Source organism: Wyeomyia smithii, chromosome 2, assembly GCF_029784165.1.
Source record: "Wyeomyia smithii strain HCP4-BCI-WySm-NY-G18 chromosome 2, ASM2978416v1, whole genome shotgun sequence".
NCBI classification, from domain to species: domain Eukaryota; kingdom Metazoa; phylum Arthropoda; class Insecta; order Diptera; family Culicidae; genus Wyeomyia; species Wyeomyia smithii.
Window position 1 is genome coordinate 37,577,954 of NC_073695.1, and position 20,687 is coordinate 37,598,640.

The 20,687-nt window shown below is 40.5% G+C and overlaps 1 protein-coding gene across 13 annotated transcripts in view; it reads right to left on the reverse strand.

The window, feature by feature from the left end:
- Nucleotides 1–20,687, reverse strand: part of LOC129723681 (RNA binding protein fox-1 homolog 2-like) — a 523,296-nt gene that overhangs the window by 124,604 nt on the left and 378,005 nt on the right. For 7 of the 13 annotated variants that reach the window (XM_055678042.1, XM_055678040.1, XM_055678037.1 and 4 more), the window contains 2 exons: nt 18,977–19,318; nt 18,629–18,916 (listed from right to left, as the gene is read on the reverse strand). In XM_055678042.1, coding sequence (XP_055534017.1) covers nt 18,629–18,916; nt 18,977–19,318 — 630 coding nt within the window. The remainder of the gene's footprint in view (nt 1–18,628; nt 18,917–18,976; nt 19,319–20,687) is intronic. The other 6 variants (XM_055678035.1, XM_055678034.1, XM_055678032.1 and 3 more) reach the window with 3 other exon arrangements.

Sequence of the window (20,687 nt, forward strand, 5' to 3'; positions counted from 1 at the left end):
GTTTTTATCCGCATTTATTACCCATTCACGCCAAATGGTGCAAGATATTAGAAGCTAAGTTCGTCTCGTTTCAACTCTCCTCGTTCTGCTTTCCGGACACACAACTTCACACCCCGCTATCGAAGCAATAAAACCTCCAGAAGTTCAAATTCGGTCACCGGCAATCCGTCGTCTGCAAATAAATTTTTGACAAGTAGAGGCGCACGTCTCGCAGCAGCGATCGATGTGTGAAAGTTGTTCCCGTGTCGCTGCTATTGGATTGACGCACGGCAGCTTCTGGCAGGCAGCTCCGGCTTCCGTACCGTAGGAAGTGGCAGCAAGTTGGCAACTTTTCGAACTTTCGATGCGGTAGAAAGTGTCTATGTGCTATGAATGCTAATAACTGCGGTACCTCTTCCTTCGGAAGGTCTTGCGAAGGTTGAAGGTTGTGTTGGAATACAAGAGTTGAATTAGTTTGAGAGCTAGGTGTTGCTGTTGCTTAATTGAACAGATAAGCATTAATGAGTTGATTGAATAAATCTAGACAACAAAATCAAGATTTTTTTGGATAAGGCCGAACCAAAATAGAGTTTTTAACTGACGTTTGAAAACCGTAATTCACCTTCCGCAGTAAAACGAAATGGAATGTCAAACATACCTCAAACATCGTTGGAAATAATGTAAATCTCAGTCTCTTCAAGCGTACCAGTTGAGAAATTCGTAATAACTTGTCTGTTGACGGTACCGATATACGGTCTCAAGACTCGAGACTCGAGTATTCATTGCACTGCATCTACTACCAATCGGGACGCAAATATTCAAATTTAGCACACCATATAATCCTTCATAAAATTTTAATGAAAATCCCCATATCCTTCAGACAAACATACCAGCACTTTGCACGGTATCCTGGATGGTAGCATGCTAGACTCCGTTTCACCCACACTGGACGGTAGGTGACCAAAACTGTGTACAAATGCAATCAAAGCGCTCTAACTTTATTTGATCCAAAGTTACTCGCTTGTTGTTCTTAGAAAGCAGTCCATTAAATTATTAAACGTTATCGAATCTTTTCATGACGCAAATTACCCACTTCGTACCACCGTGCGCAACCGCAGTGACAACGGACAGAAGCGAATGAAACAAAAACCGAACCGTCATCTATTGTGAAACGAAGCTTCAAAAATGTACCCATTTTTCGTCGTCTTTGTCACTGTTTTTTTTGCTCGGCTAGTATTTTTCGACAAGCTTAAATATGGCTTTAGGTAGAATAAAATTTCTTCACAGGCGCATCACCTTCGGTATCATCGTCGCCGCGAAATCCATTGCTTCTAAACTGAATTTGGTACGGTCGGATACCCTACTTTTGTCTACTGTTTTACTGGGTGGTTTTGGTTTCCAGTTCCACCTGGATTTCCGCCTGACGGTTTCAGAAGCTTTCTCCCGGGCTCGGAACAGACGGAACACATATGTGCAAAGGTATGTCATGACAAAAGTGCCAAAAAAGAAACACTAAGGGAAAGATAATGCTGCGGTTTATAATACCATTGAACTTTAGCTATAGATTTAACTTTTCTGTTACCCCACTGAACCAAGCGGCGGAGACGCATCATCTTTTGTGAGCGCTTGGCGCAAACAATGGCGGTAAATTTTTACTTGTCATTTGTTTTTCTCCCGAGCGATGCCAGCAATATTGCCTCCCTGGCTGCTGATTTATGCCATATGGGAGCGATTGTTTCGACACGACGCAGAACAAGTCATTCATAGGGTAGGGAACATATTCTAAGCAGCTTTAGGACCGCCTGTGCATTGAGACGAAATACTCGAAATGTGTTGGGTGAAATTCAAACAGAAGTATTTCAATCTGTTCTCTATCTTTTTCTCTGTTAAAACTTGTTTTCAGATTGTAAAACTAAGTTAGCCAACTTTAACAATAATCAATTAAAGTTACCAATCGGGAGACACTATTCCAATCACTCCGAGCCTACTTTAAGTAGTTTCAATCTGTTTTGCAGGCGTTTTTTTGCGGCACCCGAAGTGGCTCCTGAATGGCTGCAGTATAGGTCGATTTGTTTCAAATGCTGTTTGTTCACAGATTTCTTTGTGATTTACGGTATTTCTTATATTCGTAAGACAGCTAGACAATCAAAGTTTTCGTTTCCATCATTGAAATTGTCGATATTGATCAAAATTCAGGAGTTTGAGGCCTGTTTTCTTCGACTGATTAAAATTGGCGCTACTACTTAAGCCGTTCCTTACCCTATTTGTTGACGAAAAAATGATGAACGTTCCAATACTAAACGACAACTCTTGGGTGGCAACTTTCCAGACCCAGAGCCGCCTTCAAGTTGGAAACCATCCACTTTGCCGCTGATAAGCAAGAAAATGAAAAAATTACCCAGAGCATGTATGAAAGGCAAATCAAGATACAGGATTTTGATTATCTTTTCCAGGGGTCTTTTGATTGCTTCTGGCTTGTTCCGACGGTTTCTCACATCCTGTCATTCGTCAACTTGTGCTTATCGCATGATATGTCACACTCTTCAACCCGAGCATTTTCTCAGTTTCTTTCTTCTTTAAACCTTTGGTATTCAAGTTTTTCCTGCTGTTGCTGTGCTGCGTACTGGTTCCGCATATGACGTGACGACAAAGTGCCCTTCAGGCTCAAAGAGTTGACGGAAACTGAACGACCGAGCGTAAAGAAGTTTGTACATACGAGAGGACACTTTAGCAGACTCCATAACGGATTGACTATACGCTTGGCTTCCGTACAATGGGTGGCACTGCCTTCCGGTCGTATTCGTTTTTAACAGCTGAGCTGGTAAAGAAGAACAAAGAAATAAGCTAAACTTTCAAATACTGGTTAACTTGGTTGAAATCAATCTTTTGACCGTGAATAATACCAGTGAGTAGAATCCTTGGAAAAACGAAATTTGTGTCAAAATTACATCATTCCTAGCCGGCAACGTCGCAGCACTGGTTTTTCAGTAAGTAACGAAACGTTGATTAAATAAGCGAAAACGGTGGGAAACTCGATTTACTCGTTCGATTTTCGTTCACTGTTCTACCCTCAAACCAAAAAAAGAAAAAAAAAACAGCGCATGTGAACGAAATAGCATTGCAATACTCGTTTCGTTTGCTAATCTGAGAATATTGAATCAACTTAGGTACAACTTGCCCCGTCGGTCGTCGTCGTTGCTGCCATACAGTTTTCGATTTGCCGATTGGCAGCATCCTGTACGGAAGCAGTAACCCCTTTCGGCAACAATCCAGTTTCAATCGATGCATGACGGTTTGCTTCTTGCCGAACAAGCGAGACTGTATGTGAGTATGTTTGAGAGAGTGAGAGCACTAGAAAAGTGTCAATTGGTCCCTTAATAGCAACAGGAACTGGTGCACTTTTCGGGCCAGACAAAAGTGCTGCTAGAGTGCTGGTTTGCTCGAATGGAAATGTTTGTAAATTGGTCTTTTTTGCAGCAGGTTGAAGCTGCGTCACTGGAAGGAGTATTGTGTGGAAAACAATACTACATAAAAAAAATGAATATTTTCACAGTTGTATTGAATTAAGTGTTTTGTTTGATACGTGAAAAGAACACAACTAGCAATTATTCTATTGTTTCTAAAAAAAAATCCACAGTACTTATTTATTTTTAGTCTCTAAACACAGATATCACATAGAGGCATCATATTTCTTCTGTATGAACCTTGTTTGCTGCTGCTCTGCACAGGCATATGTAAGAATCTTTTATTGCAATTGATGCGAAAATAACCCCTCTTACACTGGTGCGCAAAATGACGCACTTCCTTGAAGAGAGTAGCGATTTGTGTGTACCTGCGAATCTTGCAGAAATCACCGCATTGAAATCTGAAATATCTTTCCAGAGCGATAATAAACTAGTTTGAGCTTTCTCGCATATGTATGTATGCAAATATGTTGATTTGTTGTATGCAAAGCCACGACCGCAAGGTTGACGTGGTCTGTTACATTACTTGTATTGAATATGTTCAAAGGTTTGTGCAAAATAGGTGTTGAAGTGCTACCGACTTTCAGTTTGATATGCATCACTGAACAGGAATGGAACAAACACTATGCAACGCAAACAAGTTTCAACACGGAAATACGGAAATTTTTCAAGTGCCGGCTATTGTATCTACTACTGATGCTGCCCGCTACCGCACAAAGGCAACTTTTACTAAAAAAGTGCCACTGCATCAACTGGCCCTGCCATTTTAGATGGTGATACTAGCTGCAACTGCTGCTGCCAAAGTCGCTGGTATCAGCTACTATTGCTATCCGCTGCCACTCCTGCTAAGTAAGGATTGCTGTTTTCGCAGTCAGAACAAAAATGAGCAGTTTCGACAGAAACCAGCTCTTTTATAGGCCAAATAGCACATTCCAAATTACTAGATCTATATTTCTGTCAACCGTGCTTAAGAAAGCAACCATATAACGACCAGTCAGAGGTCAAATTTTGCTTGACAATTTTCAATAGTAAAACAGTTCGAATAATAAAATTACATTTTTTCTGCAATTTCCAATCGATTGCTGCAAGACCGAAGGAAACCCATTGGAAACTAATAGATTTATTGACGTTTGAAATTGGACATATTTTTCACTTTTTCCGGTTTTAGATTTTTATTTTACATCTCTATGTACCCGAATTCCCTGAGAGATGTAGTTCTACGCCAAAAAAGCAAATCTAGTCGCACTTCACGCATGTTAGCTGATCGAATGCTATCGAATTTATCTCAGCAGTGACCACCTCGGTGTACTTCTGAGTATTCTCACTAGTGATTCACCACTCTTGTTCCGCTCAGTTATGGTGTAAGCAGCAAGTGGATTTTTTTTCTGTGAGCGGCAGAAACACCGCACAAAGCAGAATGAAAAAGTTGGGTGCAAAAATTGCTATATGCAACGCTCATGCTAGGCAAGAAGGGAGTGGTGAATATTCACTCTCCCCTTATCACTTATTAAGAAGAATATCAAGCCTGACGGGGGGGAAGTGTAAAGGTGTTTATAATTTAGTTTTACTTCTCCGAAATTCAAAATAGCGACATTTGGTTTTCGGAAAAAAGGCCAAATACTTGCCAATATAGGTATATCAAGAACCATGTTGACACCCCGAGGCTGAAAATTAACTACAGACGACAAATTAAATTTCAAGATGGCGACTTTCGGCTTCTGGAAAACAGCCTAAGATCACCAGATATACCAATATGGATATTAATGGAACCGGGAATCAACAGCAACCGTCATTTTAAAATTCAAAATGGCTAAATGAGTAATGAAATATAAAAATATCCAAATTTTCAAGCCTTTCATTCCAATTTTCAAGGGTACGTTCAGCTAGTAAATAAAATGAGAAATTCCAAGCATCAGATAATTGTATTATTTTTTCGATTTTTCTACAATGAATGTTTAAGAATAACATTACTGCTCACAGCTTTGCTGAAGACACTATAGCAATCAATCTATTCATATAAAATGCAGTTCTTTCTGTCAGTTTACTGGTCTGTCTGTATGTCTGATTCATATATACATGGCAACTACTAAACCAATCGACGTGAAAATTTGGATGTGATGGCTTTCGGGGCAGGAAAAGGTTCATAAGATGGTTTGAAACCCCTCCCTCATCTGGAAGAGAGAGCTCCTATACAAATGAAACACAAATTTCAACATAACTCGAGAACTTATCAAGCAAATGAAAAGAATATTATACGGAGGTTTTTAGGAACAAGAAATATTTCCGTGGTAGTTTGACACTTCTCTTTTAGAAGAGAGGGCCCATAGAAATGAAACACAAATTTCTGCATAACTCGAGATCCTAATAAATAATGAAACCAAATGTGGCACGAGGCATGACACCATAAAAATGAATACAAATTCCTGCACAACTCGAGAACTAATCAAGCAAATGGAACCAAATTTGGGTGGTTCAACACTTTGGAGGTTTTTGGGAACAAGAAATTTCTCTGCGGTAATTTGACACCCCTCTCTCCTCTAGAAGAGAGTGCTGTCATACAAATGAAACACAAATTGCTGCATAACTCGAGAATTATCAAACAAATGAAACCAAATTCGGCAGGTGGAATTTTTGTAGGCAAGAAATATTTCCACAAAGATTTAACACTCCGCCATATTCTGGAAGAGGGAGGGGGAGGGGGTAGAGAAATCAAAATATGTTCATGTAAACTCTCTCTCTCTCTCTCCCTCCTCTTCATGTCAGTATTTTTTGTTTTGTTTATGTATACTCAGTTCTGCTCAAAACGGAGTTGAAACAAGGAGCCTTGTGCCAGCACATTGTATAGTTCTAACTGAACTGCACAAAAATTTCAGCAAAGGTTCACGGTAAACCATTTTAAAAGCGAAAGTCTTGCGGTTTCGACTGTGTAAAATTTCCTGCAAACCTCAACAACAATTCGCCGAGAAGACCAGCCAAAGTAATAGACAAAATAACGGATTACTTTCTTCTTGTCTAAATTATGGTTCAAGTCCAGTGGTTTGACTAGTATTGACAAATGGTAAAAAAAGATGACATCAGAGACGTCCTATCATAAGCTGAAGCATTAAACAACTCACACAGCATCATCACACTTGTCAAGTTTTGTTTTTCATTTTTAAATCGAAAAATTTTGCATCCTAGGCACGTAAAATGATTAAAACGTATGGTAAAGACTTCATAAGTGACCTAATTTGGTCAAACGCGAATGGTTTTGACGCTGCGAAAATTGCGATTCTAACATAGAATACGTCTTGCAGCTGTGAAAAAATCTAATACGCAGAATTGGAGTAAAACCATAACATAAGCTCTGTACTGACGACGAAGCGTCAGAGGAAAAACGCCCACATTACAAGAAAAGACAAAGTGATTCTTTTGCACGACAACACTTGACCACATACTGCTAACGTCGTTAAAACGTATTCGGAAATATTGGAATAGGGCGTCCTTACTCCCTCGATGTATTCTCCTGACCAGGCATTCCAAAAGTACAGCATTTTTTTACTGTCTTCTAAGAATCCTTTTCTGTTGCTGTGTATTTGCAATAGCTAGCCGCGCATGCAGTCGGGTAATCACATTGAGAACGTATTAACAACAGAGCGCCACAAAAGAAAACGAAAAATGTATTTCGTGTGTCGATTCGGCATTGTTTGGAGGATGTCTTCGGAATAGCGAATATAAGTTCTTTTTTTTTATTATAGACGGCTGTACCATCATTACACAAGCAGCGTGTTTCTGTATCAGCCCAAATCCAACAGAGGCTTTTTTCCTTTTTTTTATTTGCCTATAACGACTGTCGTGTGATGGCTGTTATAAAAGGCTGTAGGAAGAATACGCGTAAGGAGTAAAATACAGACTGCTCGGCACCTTACCGACAGCCAACTCGGCAATAGAGTAGATGTGTACTGAAGGATGTGTGTGTCGCATACCAAATGTACCAACCATACCTACATGTCATTGTAGACATGGGAATAAGGTGAAGGGCGCAGAAAAAATATTCGTGTATAGGGAATTTGACGGCAATGTTATAGTCACAAAATATTTTTTGTCTGCTGTCTTTATTTTGCCAATACCACTACTGTTATAGAGGAACACTCTCGAATGTCATTTTTTAGAATTTCAACTTATTCAGGTAAGTTCTCTGGGTTCTCCATCGGACGAAGAAGTGAAACCGGAGGCATTATTTTGTTGAAAACGAGATGACAGAAGGGGAGAACATGAAAAACGAACAATCGCGTTGTAATGCATTTTATTTTACTAATTACTTCATTACTAAAAATTGAAATATACACTTTTTTGGTTCAAATCAGCAGAAATCACTTTAAAAATATCCTTTTTGCGTGTTTTTCTCGAAGAACTTCAATCAGAAAAAATGATTTGGATGATAAAGCGATTTCAAAATCACTGACACCCTTGTGAAAACGAATAATCACTGCTTCGAGCAATGCCTCTGAACAATTGCCAAAACCACCCATAACGATGCCGATGATGATGATGATGGCTCTCCCTCGCTGCTGGATATATTTCCGCCAACTGAGAGACGAATTGCCAAAAAAACACGCTCACGATCGGAATGATGCTGGCTATCAAAATTGAAGAGATCAAGCATGCCACTACCACTGCCCTGCCTATAGCTACGAGGACGGAAATGGAATGCAAATTGGGGTAATTATTTTAGGCTCCCGGTCGGAATATGCACATACCCGCGCGTGCCTCGTTTTTTCCAGACGCCTAGAATGTAAATACGTCGAGGAAGGGAGGAATGTTGATTAGACACAATCTTGCCAAGAAATAATCTTCTATCGGGTGGCTACGAAAGCGACAGATTTGCATAAGACTTATGCAATGGTCTAGCCAGGCTGACCGCGAACATTGGCTTTCAAGGTTGGTCGGTCTCCCATTCAATAGAGCTTACGTAACGCGGAGAATTATCTGTCTGTTGCAGCATCCAGTCTGTGCAATGAATCACTCGCTGATGTAACTACTCAGCACATTGTTATCGCGATTAAGTACTAGACGTTTTCGAAAATTTATCTGGGTGAAATCATTTACTATCGTTATCATGCGACACGCCTAGGGACACTTCCTCTTTAGGGTTGAAACATTTCATCGCCTATTAAAGGAAGACTTTTTACGAAGGCACCAGAAGAGAGTAACATGCTTTTCCGGCACATAAAACAGTTCCCGGTGCTAATCCACCACAAACCCGGAAGCGGATGGGATCCCCCAAGACATAAAACGATTTCCCCAGGTTGAGGTTCCTTGCCGGAAAAGAAGCGACATTTTTGCTTTTCTCCTGATTGGCTGCTGCCATCATCGCCGTCGGCAGCTGTTTCGACAGCCGGTAAATTGAAAATAGCACCGAAGAGGACACCGGCTTGTAGCATCACATCAGCACACAGCTGCTGGAGTTTTCATCACAACAAGTCAATCAACCTTTTTGTCCCTTAACCCCTCCCCCTCTTTCGGTAGAGAAAAGGACAAATTGAATCAGTAACAAAAACAAACGTGCTAATAATTTCGTCTGCCACTTTTGTGCCTAGATCCTGGTGGGATTCGGTGAGGATGCGACGAGGTCACACACGTATTTGAATGAGATCCTTCGGAGCCAAGGCGGATTATAGAGGATGCTTCCTATTCCCAGTTATGAAAAGCGGTTTTCATCCCGTGAGAGCTACTTCCGTTGACATTCGAGTTCAAACGCCACATCGACCGGATTAGAAAAGGTTTATCAGTAAGTAGTTTATGGAAGATAAACAAAACTAATGTGCAGTATTAAAGTGAAATACAGTCAGTTTATCGCCGCGAATAAGGTAGAAATGGGACAATTTATTGCTGTTCAAAATCTGAATATATTTCGGAGCTGTGGGAAGTGGAAAACTTTCCACCGGAAAGTCACTCCAAAGATTATGAGGGATTGCATAATTTTACTACGTTCGCTGGCCGTGAAAGGACGTTCGTAAAAAGGATGAATCCTACCAGGGCCAAAATCATTTATAAAAATAAAATTTATATGTAGACAGCGCCCGCATTGCATATTGCTTTATGCAGTGCGCGGTTTATTATCGAGATTCGTTTCTTCTTTTTTCAAGCGGTCCGCCTGTCGTCCGTCTGTAACCACTAAATTTGAATAATGATGGTTCAAGTTTAGCGCAGCTGGATGGTCCATTCATACTGGTACCTTTTTTTTTGCAAATTCATCAATTTAAAGTCCTCCGAAAGTGTCGTAACTTATCCATAGCAAGCCACCGCATGCGAGAGAACGAGAAAATGAGAAAAGTTTTCCACTCTGTTCTCTTGTTTGATAATCTTTGTATCCTTTCATCCGAGGGGGAGGTGTAAGGTTCGTTGCAGTTTTTGCACGTCTCGCCAAGTAAAGCTTACGCCATCCGGAGCTGTTGACAGCAGCGAGTCAATTGAGGAATTTACAAGCTTTCGTGATGCGTATTTTGCTTCTATTCGGAGAAGGGGTTAACCCTGTTAAACTTTATCGTGTGGAATTGTTTACGACGTTGTTATAGATTGGCTTAACCATCTCGACAGTTTCGTTCAGTTCACTTTAATCACAAATCAACTCCCTCAAAATAGTTTCAAAATACCATGTGTAAACACCATTTTTTTTAATTATATTATAGGATTGCAAATATATTCAACGCCATTGTACGATTCCAACAAAACCCGACGGGTTTCAAAATGATCCGTACAATGCTAGTATAAATATAGCTCGAGGTGATTTGCTAGAATAAATCGTTACCCCTCTTCCTTCAATGAATTATTGAAAAAGAATTACAAACCTTTCTTCTTTTACGCCATTAAAGTTTCTCGTTACGGAAACATTTTCGGCAACTGCACGTACAACCAAGACTGAGAACAATTTATGGAGAATACATCACTTTGCAGCGATAAATTCAAATTAGATTGATTTATGCCTTACCCAAAGCGGAGAAACAAAACCATTAAGGGGATTTTTGAAGAGTAAGAGTGCTGCGCCTACATCGCGGAAGATATTCACCGTTCATCTGCCACCACCCTTCGAAACATCGTTTGGCTTCAGAACAAGGCGCTCTTTTCATTAACTAACATTTTTGCATCTGAGGAAAACATAAAATTCATTTTAGGCGTATGGCAGGATCTATTAACGTAAAAATAATTTAACGAAATAGACATTGTTTTGCAAACGGGAAAACCTTGGAACACATTATCAGGAAACGAGGATAGACATTTCGAATTGATACTGTTTCGAATTGATACTTGTCAGTGCAGTGTTGCGCGCTCCATAAGAAAGGAAGAGAAAAGAATGCAGAAGGAGCATTTCTGTGGCGGATCGGATCTTGTTGCATAAACATAAGTCTGAGGGTCGTTAATCAGGAAGCTGAACGACTTTTACTGGACTGAAGATTATACAAAAGAATGATGCTTATAGCATTCTATAGCTTTTTATAGAACTGTCATAAATTCATTGCTGTTTTAGAACGTTCAACTTTTATAGAATCATTTTCAAGAGGTTTCTTGTACAAATATTTATCAAAAAATTTAGTTTTCTAGAGGGGTTTTTATCAATGATTGATAAGACTGTAGTTTAGCATAAATAAACTGCACTTAATTTGACAAATCTTATCACGTTCCGCTTCTTCTCTTTCATTGCGCTAAACGAGCAATCCAGCATCGATCTCCTGGATGTGATAAAACAATTTCCTTTTCCCATTCCCCACGCCAGTTGCTTTTGGCACTTGAGTTCGGCAGCGAATAAATCCGAAACTGAACGCCGCACAAGTTAGAAACTATGAGTGGCGAAGTTGGTCCATAATTCAATCATATTCATACACATACCTTCGTTATGGAGGCAACCACTTGAACGGCGGCATAAAAGAAACGGACACCCAAAAGTTTCGGGGGAGGAAGAATGCTCGCATTAATTTTCCATCAGGGTCTTCCTTCGTCTACGGACGCAGCGGATGGAACGTTTTCCAGTAATTTAATACTTTTTTTCCTAGCGCTACACATCACGCGAACCCACGTCACGACCAGCGCTCCGAAAGGATCCGAAAGCAGCCGGAAACGATAATGGAACCCAAAATTCATCTCTATTACCATCATTGAAACGGTGTCTTGTGCCGGTGCGAATGGCATTTCTACCTGCATCGAGTGTCCTCCTGTGAGGTAAGACTGGAGGGTTTTTTTCGCTTTTGAAAAATATATTCGGGGATATGGGATAATGGGATCCTCCGGGTGCGTTGAATAGTCCCCGGCCGGAACTGGAACTGTATACATTTGTATGCAGTTCAAACATTTACGCTGAGGGTTAAGGGAAACTTTTATAGTTTTAGTAGGCAGCGTGTGTTGAATATATATTGGCAACATAAACAAAACTTGTCTCGTCGTTGCGCCTATCAGCTCTGGGAATGTTCAAAATGTTCATCGATTTAATTTTTTGTTTCAATTTGTTATTTATTTTCATTCGAAAGCACACTGTAATTTAATTTTCTATTTTTGATACAATATTTTGTCAACTTTATTTCGAACTCATGGTCAATGTTCGTTCTGAACAATTAATATTTTTGGTTAGTAACCAAATGCATCGTAAAATTTCTATCTTATTTAAGTTTTTAAGTATATATTGTTACCATTAAAAAAATATCACGTTTTGTACATCTGTCGTCAATATTGGTTCTAGTTATTATAGACTTTCGACATTTGTGTCGTCAGTGACAAAGTTCTCATATTTCTTCTATGTTTCTGAATATCAATTATATTTTATACCATAAATTTAAAATGTGGCTATTTATTTATTTCTGTTGATTTTTACCTATCAAATTTTCTTCAATTCATTCTCATTGTTTCTTTATTTATTTTTGGCGATTCTGAGATCAGTTTGGGATCATTTCCAATTTGGGCCTTTTTTGGCTTTGAGAAGCGCTTTCCGACGATTCTAAGCTCAATTTGGGATCATTTTATATTTTTGCTTTTTCTAGCTTTTGGAACCACTTTTCGATTTTCTGGTCTTTTGAGGTACTTTTCGGCGATTTTGAGCCTAATTCGGAATCATTTTCTATCAATTCAATTCAATTTCAATTTCAGCTCATTGTGGCCTTTAGAAGCACTTTTTGGCGATTCTGAGCTTGGGATCATTTCGTGAACTTTCCTAGCGTCTAAGAGCATTTTTCGGCAAAACTGACCTAAATTTGGGATCATTGCCTATTTTGGCTGAATTTGAAATCATTTTCTATTTTGGACTTTTCGGGCTTCTAGAAGCATTCTTCGACGAAGTTCAATTTTAAGATCTTTTTCTATTTCGACCGTTTCTGGCTTTTAGAAGTACTTTTCGGCGATTCTGAGCTCAATTTGGGATCATGTTCTGTTTTATCTTTTTCTGGCTTCCAGGAGCACAGTTCGACGATTCTGAGCTCAATTTGGGATCATTTTCTTTTTTGGCTTATTCTGATTTTTAGAAGCATTTTTCGGCAATTTTGAGTTTAATTGGGGACCATTTTCTATTCCGGCTTTTTCAAGTCTTTAGAAGCTCTTTTTGACGATTCTGTGTTTATTTTGGGATCATTTTCTATTTTGACCTTTTCTAGCCGTTAGAAGCACTTTTCGACGATTCTGAGTTTAATTTTGGATCATTATTTATTTTGGCAGAAATATCCAAAATAAATAATGATCCAAAATTAAACTTTTTCTTGCCTTTCTGAGGCCATTCAGAGCTAAATTTGTGATCATTTTCGATTATGGATTATTCCGGGGTATTTTTTTTGATTTGGGGTCATTTTCTATTCTGGCCTTTTCTGAATTCTAGAAGCACGTTTCAGCGGTTCTGAACTCAATGTGGGATAATTTTCTATTTCGGCTTTTTCTGGCCTTCAGAAGCTCAATCGCAACACCAAACAAATTTTAGTTGACATAATTCCAATCAGCTTGATAAACATAATATGACCGGATTTAGGGAGAATTTTTTTTTTCAAGGATTTTTAGCACCATTTTTAATCGCTTAAAATAAATGTAAAACTATTTATTTCATAATTTGCAAGGTAAAAAAAACAGCATTGCACCAAAAACGAGTTTGTGGTTTTGAGAAGGGCCGATTGTTATTTGTGCTTGGTAGGAGGAGTTCAACAATTTGATTCGGAACACGGAAGTCTGAGCTACACTGACCTAGCTCTTCTTCGTGTCACCTCAGGTAATGTTTTTCTGTGCTTCGACGTTCATCGGCATACTCATAAATCATGTGCAGCGCAGTCTGCCCTTTTTGTGAATTCCTTCATTCTATCACCTACGCCGCGCCGTCTACGTTGTGGCGTTAGTCCCTTCCGTAGATGTTCAAGACCGGATTTTAGGTGTTTGTGTCAAAACGAAGATTGTAGAAACGCATAGTTTTTTTTCTCACATATTGTATTATTAAGTTTATATGTTGTCAATAAATTAAAATTCGTTCCGAGTTCATCGGTACCGAAAGATCGTTAGTCTGTCAAGGAACCACCGAGATATGAACATTTTAAACATGGATGTTGAATTTGGAATATATTTTCCTGTTGGGTACATAGCAGACGGAAAAGATTTGGTTAGGAACACTTTTTTTCTTAAGAGTTCCTACTTCGGTTTATTCTGAAGAGTTTCACGCGACTAAATTGTCTATCTGAAAAACTGCTGAGATGATCGATATTCTGGAAAACCCTATTTTTTTGTCCACATTCGCTGTTTATCGAAAACAGCGTAAAAAATCCACGTGAAAAAAAAACTACATAAATTCTAAAACCCTTGTTAGAAACGTGTAGAGAACCGCGGCAATTATGACATCCGCTCGAAATATCATGTAATTTTGTCTGCGAATAAAAATAGGTGAAATTTAAAAAGACCAGCTTAAATCAGTGACTTTTCAGTAATTGGATTATTGAGAATTAGACACTCTGAGTAAAAGATTTAAAAATGAAAAACCGTTAAAAATGTACCGCGAGAATTCGTGAAATCCGCATAAAAAGTACCACGTAAATTATGAAATCCGTCCATCTAAGTTTGAAAGATTTTACAGTGCTTCAAAAATAAAGGATTTTAATCTGATATAGGATTTTTTTTCCGGTCTAAAGATACGTTTTTCGTCGGATAATTGTTTGTATGATCTTTTCGAGCTTAGAGTACCTATTTCCAATTTTAAGCGTGAATTGGAGTCATTGTTTTCTCTTTCTCTCTCTCTCTCTCTCTCTCTCTCTCTCTATCTCTCTTTCTCTCTCTCTCTCTCTTTCTCTCTTCCTCTCTTCGTTTCTTCAAAAATAGTTGAATCATTAAATTTTCAACCTTTTTCTACCTTTAAATTGTTTCTAGGAGACTGAACCACTGCAAACTTTTTTTTATCTGTTTTGGTACTTTGAAACATTTTACGGCGTGAATCGCGTTTTTTCTCTTATGGCTTTTTGTTTCCGGCGATTTTAAGTTTAATTTTCTTCTAAATTTAATTCTAAATTATGCTTAATGCACCTTTAGTTATAATAAAAAACCTACTTCTCAGTGATTCCGAAGTTATCTGGGGCAATTTCGTGCCCCAATCAATTTGTTTGTTTTTTTTTTTTTGCACATTTGCAAGTCAAACAATTGCTTTTAAGACTGATTTATTTCATCCTCAGCACAATAAATTGATTTCCCGGTAATGAATTGCCACTATTTTTATATCGACTTTATAGGTGAATGCGGTGCGGTTGAAAAGTGATAGCATTACAAGCACCATCCGACGAGATATTTTGCATTTCCAGAGGTTATCGATCCGGTGCATGAATAATAACGTAGAACAAATATTTTCACATGACAGGTCACATTATTTTAGAGTGACCACCGCATAAAAAACCAGCAGCAACTCATTATATCAAACCGAACCTCCTCCTCCTGCTGCTCGGGGAATAAACCAATACAAAACAAAAGATGCTTAGTTTCCCGGAGAGCTTGGAGCAACTGAACAGGGGCAACGAATAAACCCTTCAAGCACAGCACGCTAGCCATCATTTGGTCCTACTGCTGGCGGCGATTCACTTCGCACTGCTCCCTGGCACTCGTCGCTAACGAGAAAAGCTCTTCTTTCCTATCGTTTTAATGAGAGCGCTCTGTAGCCGCTACTGTTGTTACAATTTGGTGGCACTGCGGCACCGGCAAGGAGAGAGACTGAGGTCGGGATGTGATGATACACTCAACAAAAGCGGATGTTTTGCCAAAGCTTGGCTTCACAAACAGTGCCATCGAGGACGATGTGGAAATCACGGTTCACGGTGGGTAAATGTGAATAAATGGCCCCAACACGGAACGACCATCATCATCATGATGGGAGGTGTAGTTCAGTTCCAGGGTTGGGTGCTTTATTTTGGCTACAACATCTCGAATTTCTTGGGGTCATGCCGTGCAGCATTTCGCAGTTGATTTAGGGCTTGTTTATCCTATTAATTTTCACGCTCGGTACATAATAACATTAGCAGAAGGTCTTTTCGTTTGATTTTTTGAGCGTAAGACAAGAACAGATAATTGAAATAACATATAGAAATCAACTAGCTGGACTAAGTGTATTATTTTATTCAATTGTTTCAAAAGATAGGCGGAATTTGAACTCGCGGTCACACGCTGTTTAACCCCTTGCTTCCACCGAAAGGAAATTCAATAATGACTTCATTAGTGACTCAAGCGCCCCAAGGAAAGTGCAATTTCATTTCACATTTAGCTCCGGCCTTCAGCCGGCAAAAAAATATAGCGAAATGCTTCTCATTCTCGTTTCACAGCGAAAGAGAAAAAAAAAAGTGCGTTGCACAAACAGTTGAGGGAATAGAGTATTCGCGAAGCGAAGATAAATTCACGCCACGGCACTCATCCGTTCAATCTCGTGCTTTCTCCTTCCGGGTTGGAAGCAGAAAAGTAACGCTAGGCTGAGGACCCGCGGGGCAGCTATGAACATCCGCTGACCCATTTATCTCAAAGCACCACCCAACTGTACGGTGGCTGGTGGCAGATCGTGTGTGTCCTGGAGTTTAGTTTAGCGTGTGACCGTATGTGTGTACTAGGAATCTGAGAATCGTGGATGCTATGAACCTGCGGAGAACAAAACCGGAAGTTTGCTGACGATAAGCAGAACCCAGGGATAAAAGTTTTCGGAAGTGGTCTTTTGTTGTGTGGAAAGTTTCGCTGTGTGCACGAACAACGCTAAACTATACAATAAAGATTTGCATCCTGGTTTGCGAGAACAACTTGTTTGGAGCGGTTGTCAACACGTTCACGGGCGAGAATTAAAGTGCTCACGATTCATTACTAGACAATATGTGAGTTCTGGAAAATCACTTCTAAAAATACATTAAATTTTATATTTGTTGTTTGAGGTTTCCAGCAATAAAATCCAGGGGAGGACGTCAAATCGAAAACGATCTGCAAAACAGTGACTCCGCTATTTGAGACCCGCTCCATGACTGTGTTCTCTTTTGTTGAATATTTTTAAGTTGCATGAAAAACGAACGATACTTCCGTTCCCAGGGGGTTGATGGCGCCCCCTACTCAGCATGTTTGTCACTTGTCGCATGAATTTAATTTTTGCCCTCTCTCTTGTTGACCTGTCACGGTTTGATTACGATTGTAAAGAAATGAAGGCAAGGAACTGAAAGCACAGTCAAGCAAACGGGGCCTCTTGTTTCACACTGTTATCGACCAATTCACCCCATCATCGAAACTAGTCGGGCGTGCACGACATATAATGTCACTACAGCTATAAGCAAGTGGCAGCCTGGCAGCACGATAATATCAACCCGGAGTCTATTTAGCAAGCTATTTGAAAGTATGTTAACGCTGAAAGTGACATTCGACGACCCAAATTGGGTACCCCCGGGCAACCCAAACTCGGTGGGAGGGACGCATTTTTCAAAATCACCAGTCAGCCAAACACAATTGATTTTAAGGATCGCACAGCGTCTGTCGGTATCGAGCTAGGTGGACAGGAATCAAACATAATTGGATCCCGAGTTCGGGATCGGCATCATCATCAGCGTCGTCGCCGTATGCTGCTAAGGTGGAGGTAACACCCACTGAAAGCAGTTACGGAAGATTGCACAAGCATTAGCAAGCGACCGTCAACAACGGGAGAAAGATGAAAAATTTCGCTCTGTCATGGCCAATAAGTTTCGAAGGGATGTATCCATCGAATTGAGGGGCCGCTCACAAAGAAGTACGTTTCCAGCACAAACCGAAAGTAATGGACGAAAACTAATCTATCATGTTGATTAATTGTTCGAGATAATTGGTTCCATTTGCTTTGATCTTGCCATGGAAAAGCAGTCCGTTTTACAAGTGAGAGTGGGATCGAAGCAATAATATCATTGGAAACTCTTTTTTTTAATAGCTATCGCTATTGGAAAATGGAAAATTTAAGGTTAACTTTTATGCCTTCAACGTGCAAAATCAGAAAGTTAGGCGAGAAAATGTCCCTTATTTTATTCAAAAGGTCACGCTGTCGAAACGAATTGCTAAAAAAAATAATGGACAAGAGCATATTTTTTATCGCAACAAATGAAAGGAGACGCATAGTCTTTAGTAACACAAACGAGGCTGAAACAAAACTGAATGAAAACTTCCCTAACCGATCGCTGAACAACTTTACCCACACATTAACTAGAAGCTTCCACTTAATTCAATTTAGCATTTTATATGCATCCAACAAATTTCTATCGTCCAAGAGAGCTGGGTGATTCCAGTAAACGACGGCTAAGCTCGTCAAGCACCGGCTAATAATCTCCCCGAAATGGCATAACTGCGAAATAAGTTCCTTCAGTTAATCACCGTCATCCTCTTTTGCACGGAGTAGAGTCGAATGGTGGCGCTACTTGATCCTTGCACTGCCATCCGACGGCGCTACCAGCAAACGACAGAAGTGCTTTTAATTTGCTTCACCCGAGCGGGCGGGCACTGGAGCTGTATAATATTTTCCTTGTCGAACTGATGGTTGCACTACGGGATGCGATGTTATAAAACGAACTGTTGCAGCTTTACCGGTGACGCGGTAAGAGCTGTCATTTTCTTGAGGACCGCGACCCATTAACGACGGAGCTTTCCATTCTGTCGAACTGCCCCTGGTTACTCTCGAAAAAGCCAATTCGTTTGTTAAAACAAGAGATGATACTTTTTCCAGTACGGGTACTTACAATACTAACAGTCTGCTGTTCAATTCCGTTTGAGATTCCTGCTCCGCTGGTGATGGCACTGACCGCTGAAGATCCGGTTCCGGCTGTGGTACCGATGGTAACGGGGCTATCCCTGGTGATGCCACTGGCCGTACTGAAGATGCTGCTGTTACTGCTGTTGGTTACCGCCGACGAAAGCGACGCCAGCGAAGCGGCCGCTAGTGATGTGGGTGGCGGGACGCTTCCCGGTGGTACGCCTAATACTGATGGGGAGCTGTACTGGCTGACAGTCTGGAATGCGAGCGGATTCTAGGAATTAATTATTACCACTAATGTTGTGTTCTAGATGTTTAGAAGGGTTGAACTTACATTTCTGAGCGACTGTGAGCTGGCTAGTTGAGCGGCGGCTGCAGCTGCTACAGCTTGCTGTTGTTGCTGCTGCTGCTGTTGTTGTTGTTGCTGCTGCTGCTGCTGCTGATGGTGGTGGTGGTGCTGATGTTGACTGAGTTCCTGCTGTTGCTTTAAACTGCTGAGTGGATGCTCGGCCAAAGCTACAGCCGCCGATAAACCGCCACCGCCACCTCCACCGCCGGTTGCACCGGCACCTTTGACGACCTGTACCGATAAGCCATCGGTACCGAGGCCGGTCTGTGTCATTGTCGGTGGAAAACCGGCGGCTCCCGGAAATGGTCCCATCCCCTGGACCATCTGCTGGAATAAGACAAGAGGAAAAAAACAAACATTAATTATTCATTTCGTTATAGGCCAGAATGTTGTTCTGCAAATGTCGAAACAATACAACGATGCCGGAAGTGCATGTGAAATAATAGACCATCTCCACCTGGTTACGGCAGCCAGAGCAAGTGGATCCTTTCTAATGCGGTTATGTAAAATGTTTGTTCAGAGTTCTTTCAACGTGGGACGCCTGTCTCCTGGCACTTTCGTCTAATTATGAACCGAAAGAATACATTCGCCAGAGATTGCTTCCCCGGGTGCGCGGAGGCGGAGACAATCCCACCTGCTGTGTAACTGCGCACGACTGTCCTTATTTTAGGAACCACAAGTATACTCATCAAGAGGCCGGCAGTCCACCTGAAGTGATAGTGGCCTTATAAAACCAAAGCACCACTACAGCAGCGGCTGGACTAATTTCTTTGTTTCCTTTTCGGAAAGCGAATTGATCTCGTACTTACGAATGATGACGAGATGTGGTTGATATTGTGTCCCATCCGCTTGGACTGCATGAGCTTCGGTATTTGACATGGAGAGCAGTAGGGCTGAAAGCCGCAGGCTGGTTTGTTACGATGATGCGAATGTCCGAACGACGGATGGACCGACTAAATGAGGTTGAGTGCTTCTTCTCGTTTCGAATGGTAATTAAATCGATTGGTTTTTGAGGACGGTATGACAAAAAAAAGCAAACAAGGAAGCCTCACATGACACCAGGATAGGTTATGGAGTTGCTTCCGAGTAGATGGTATGGACATGAATGAACAATGCAAAGATAATAATGAATGTGATGAGTAATTTAGCTTCTAATTAAAGCTCCGAGTGAGCTTACTTTTCAGTAAACGTTGATTTTATAACACGATTTTTGCATTAATTTTATTTATTGATAGGAAAATTGAGCTCAAAAATGTTGGTTGCGAATTAGAATTAATGTTAAAATTGTCGAACCCGTGGTTCTGTGGTTAGCGATGTCGGTCGGCTAGTTCTCCTACACGGTTGTGGGTTCGATTCCCGATCAGGTCGAGGATCTTTTCGAGCTGGAAATTTTCTCGACTCAGCACTGATGCACGGTGTATCGTTGTACTTATCCTACAACATGCAATTGTGCCAAAAACGATCTAGTTGATCGAGACCGCTATTAGCCCTCTGGGCTAGCGTGCGATGTTGTTGTTTGTTGTTGTGTGAATTGTCGGTGGTATGAAAAAGTAGCTCATTGTGGTTGATTCTTCATGGCTGCAGTGAAAAATAATTTGAGCTCCTCGAATTATTCCAAATTCAAACAGCAACAAGCCTTTGGTGTTTGGCGCAGAAAAGTCAGGCAATTGTGATTTAGGTAATTCTACTCCTGAGA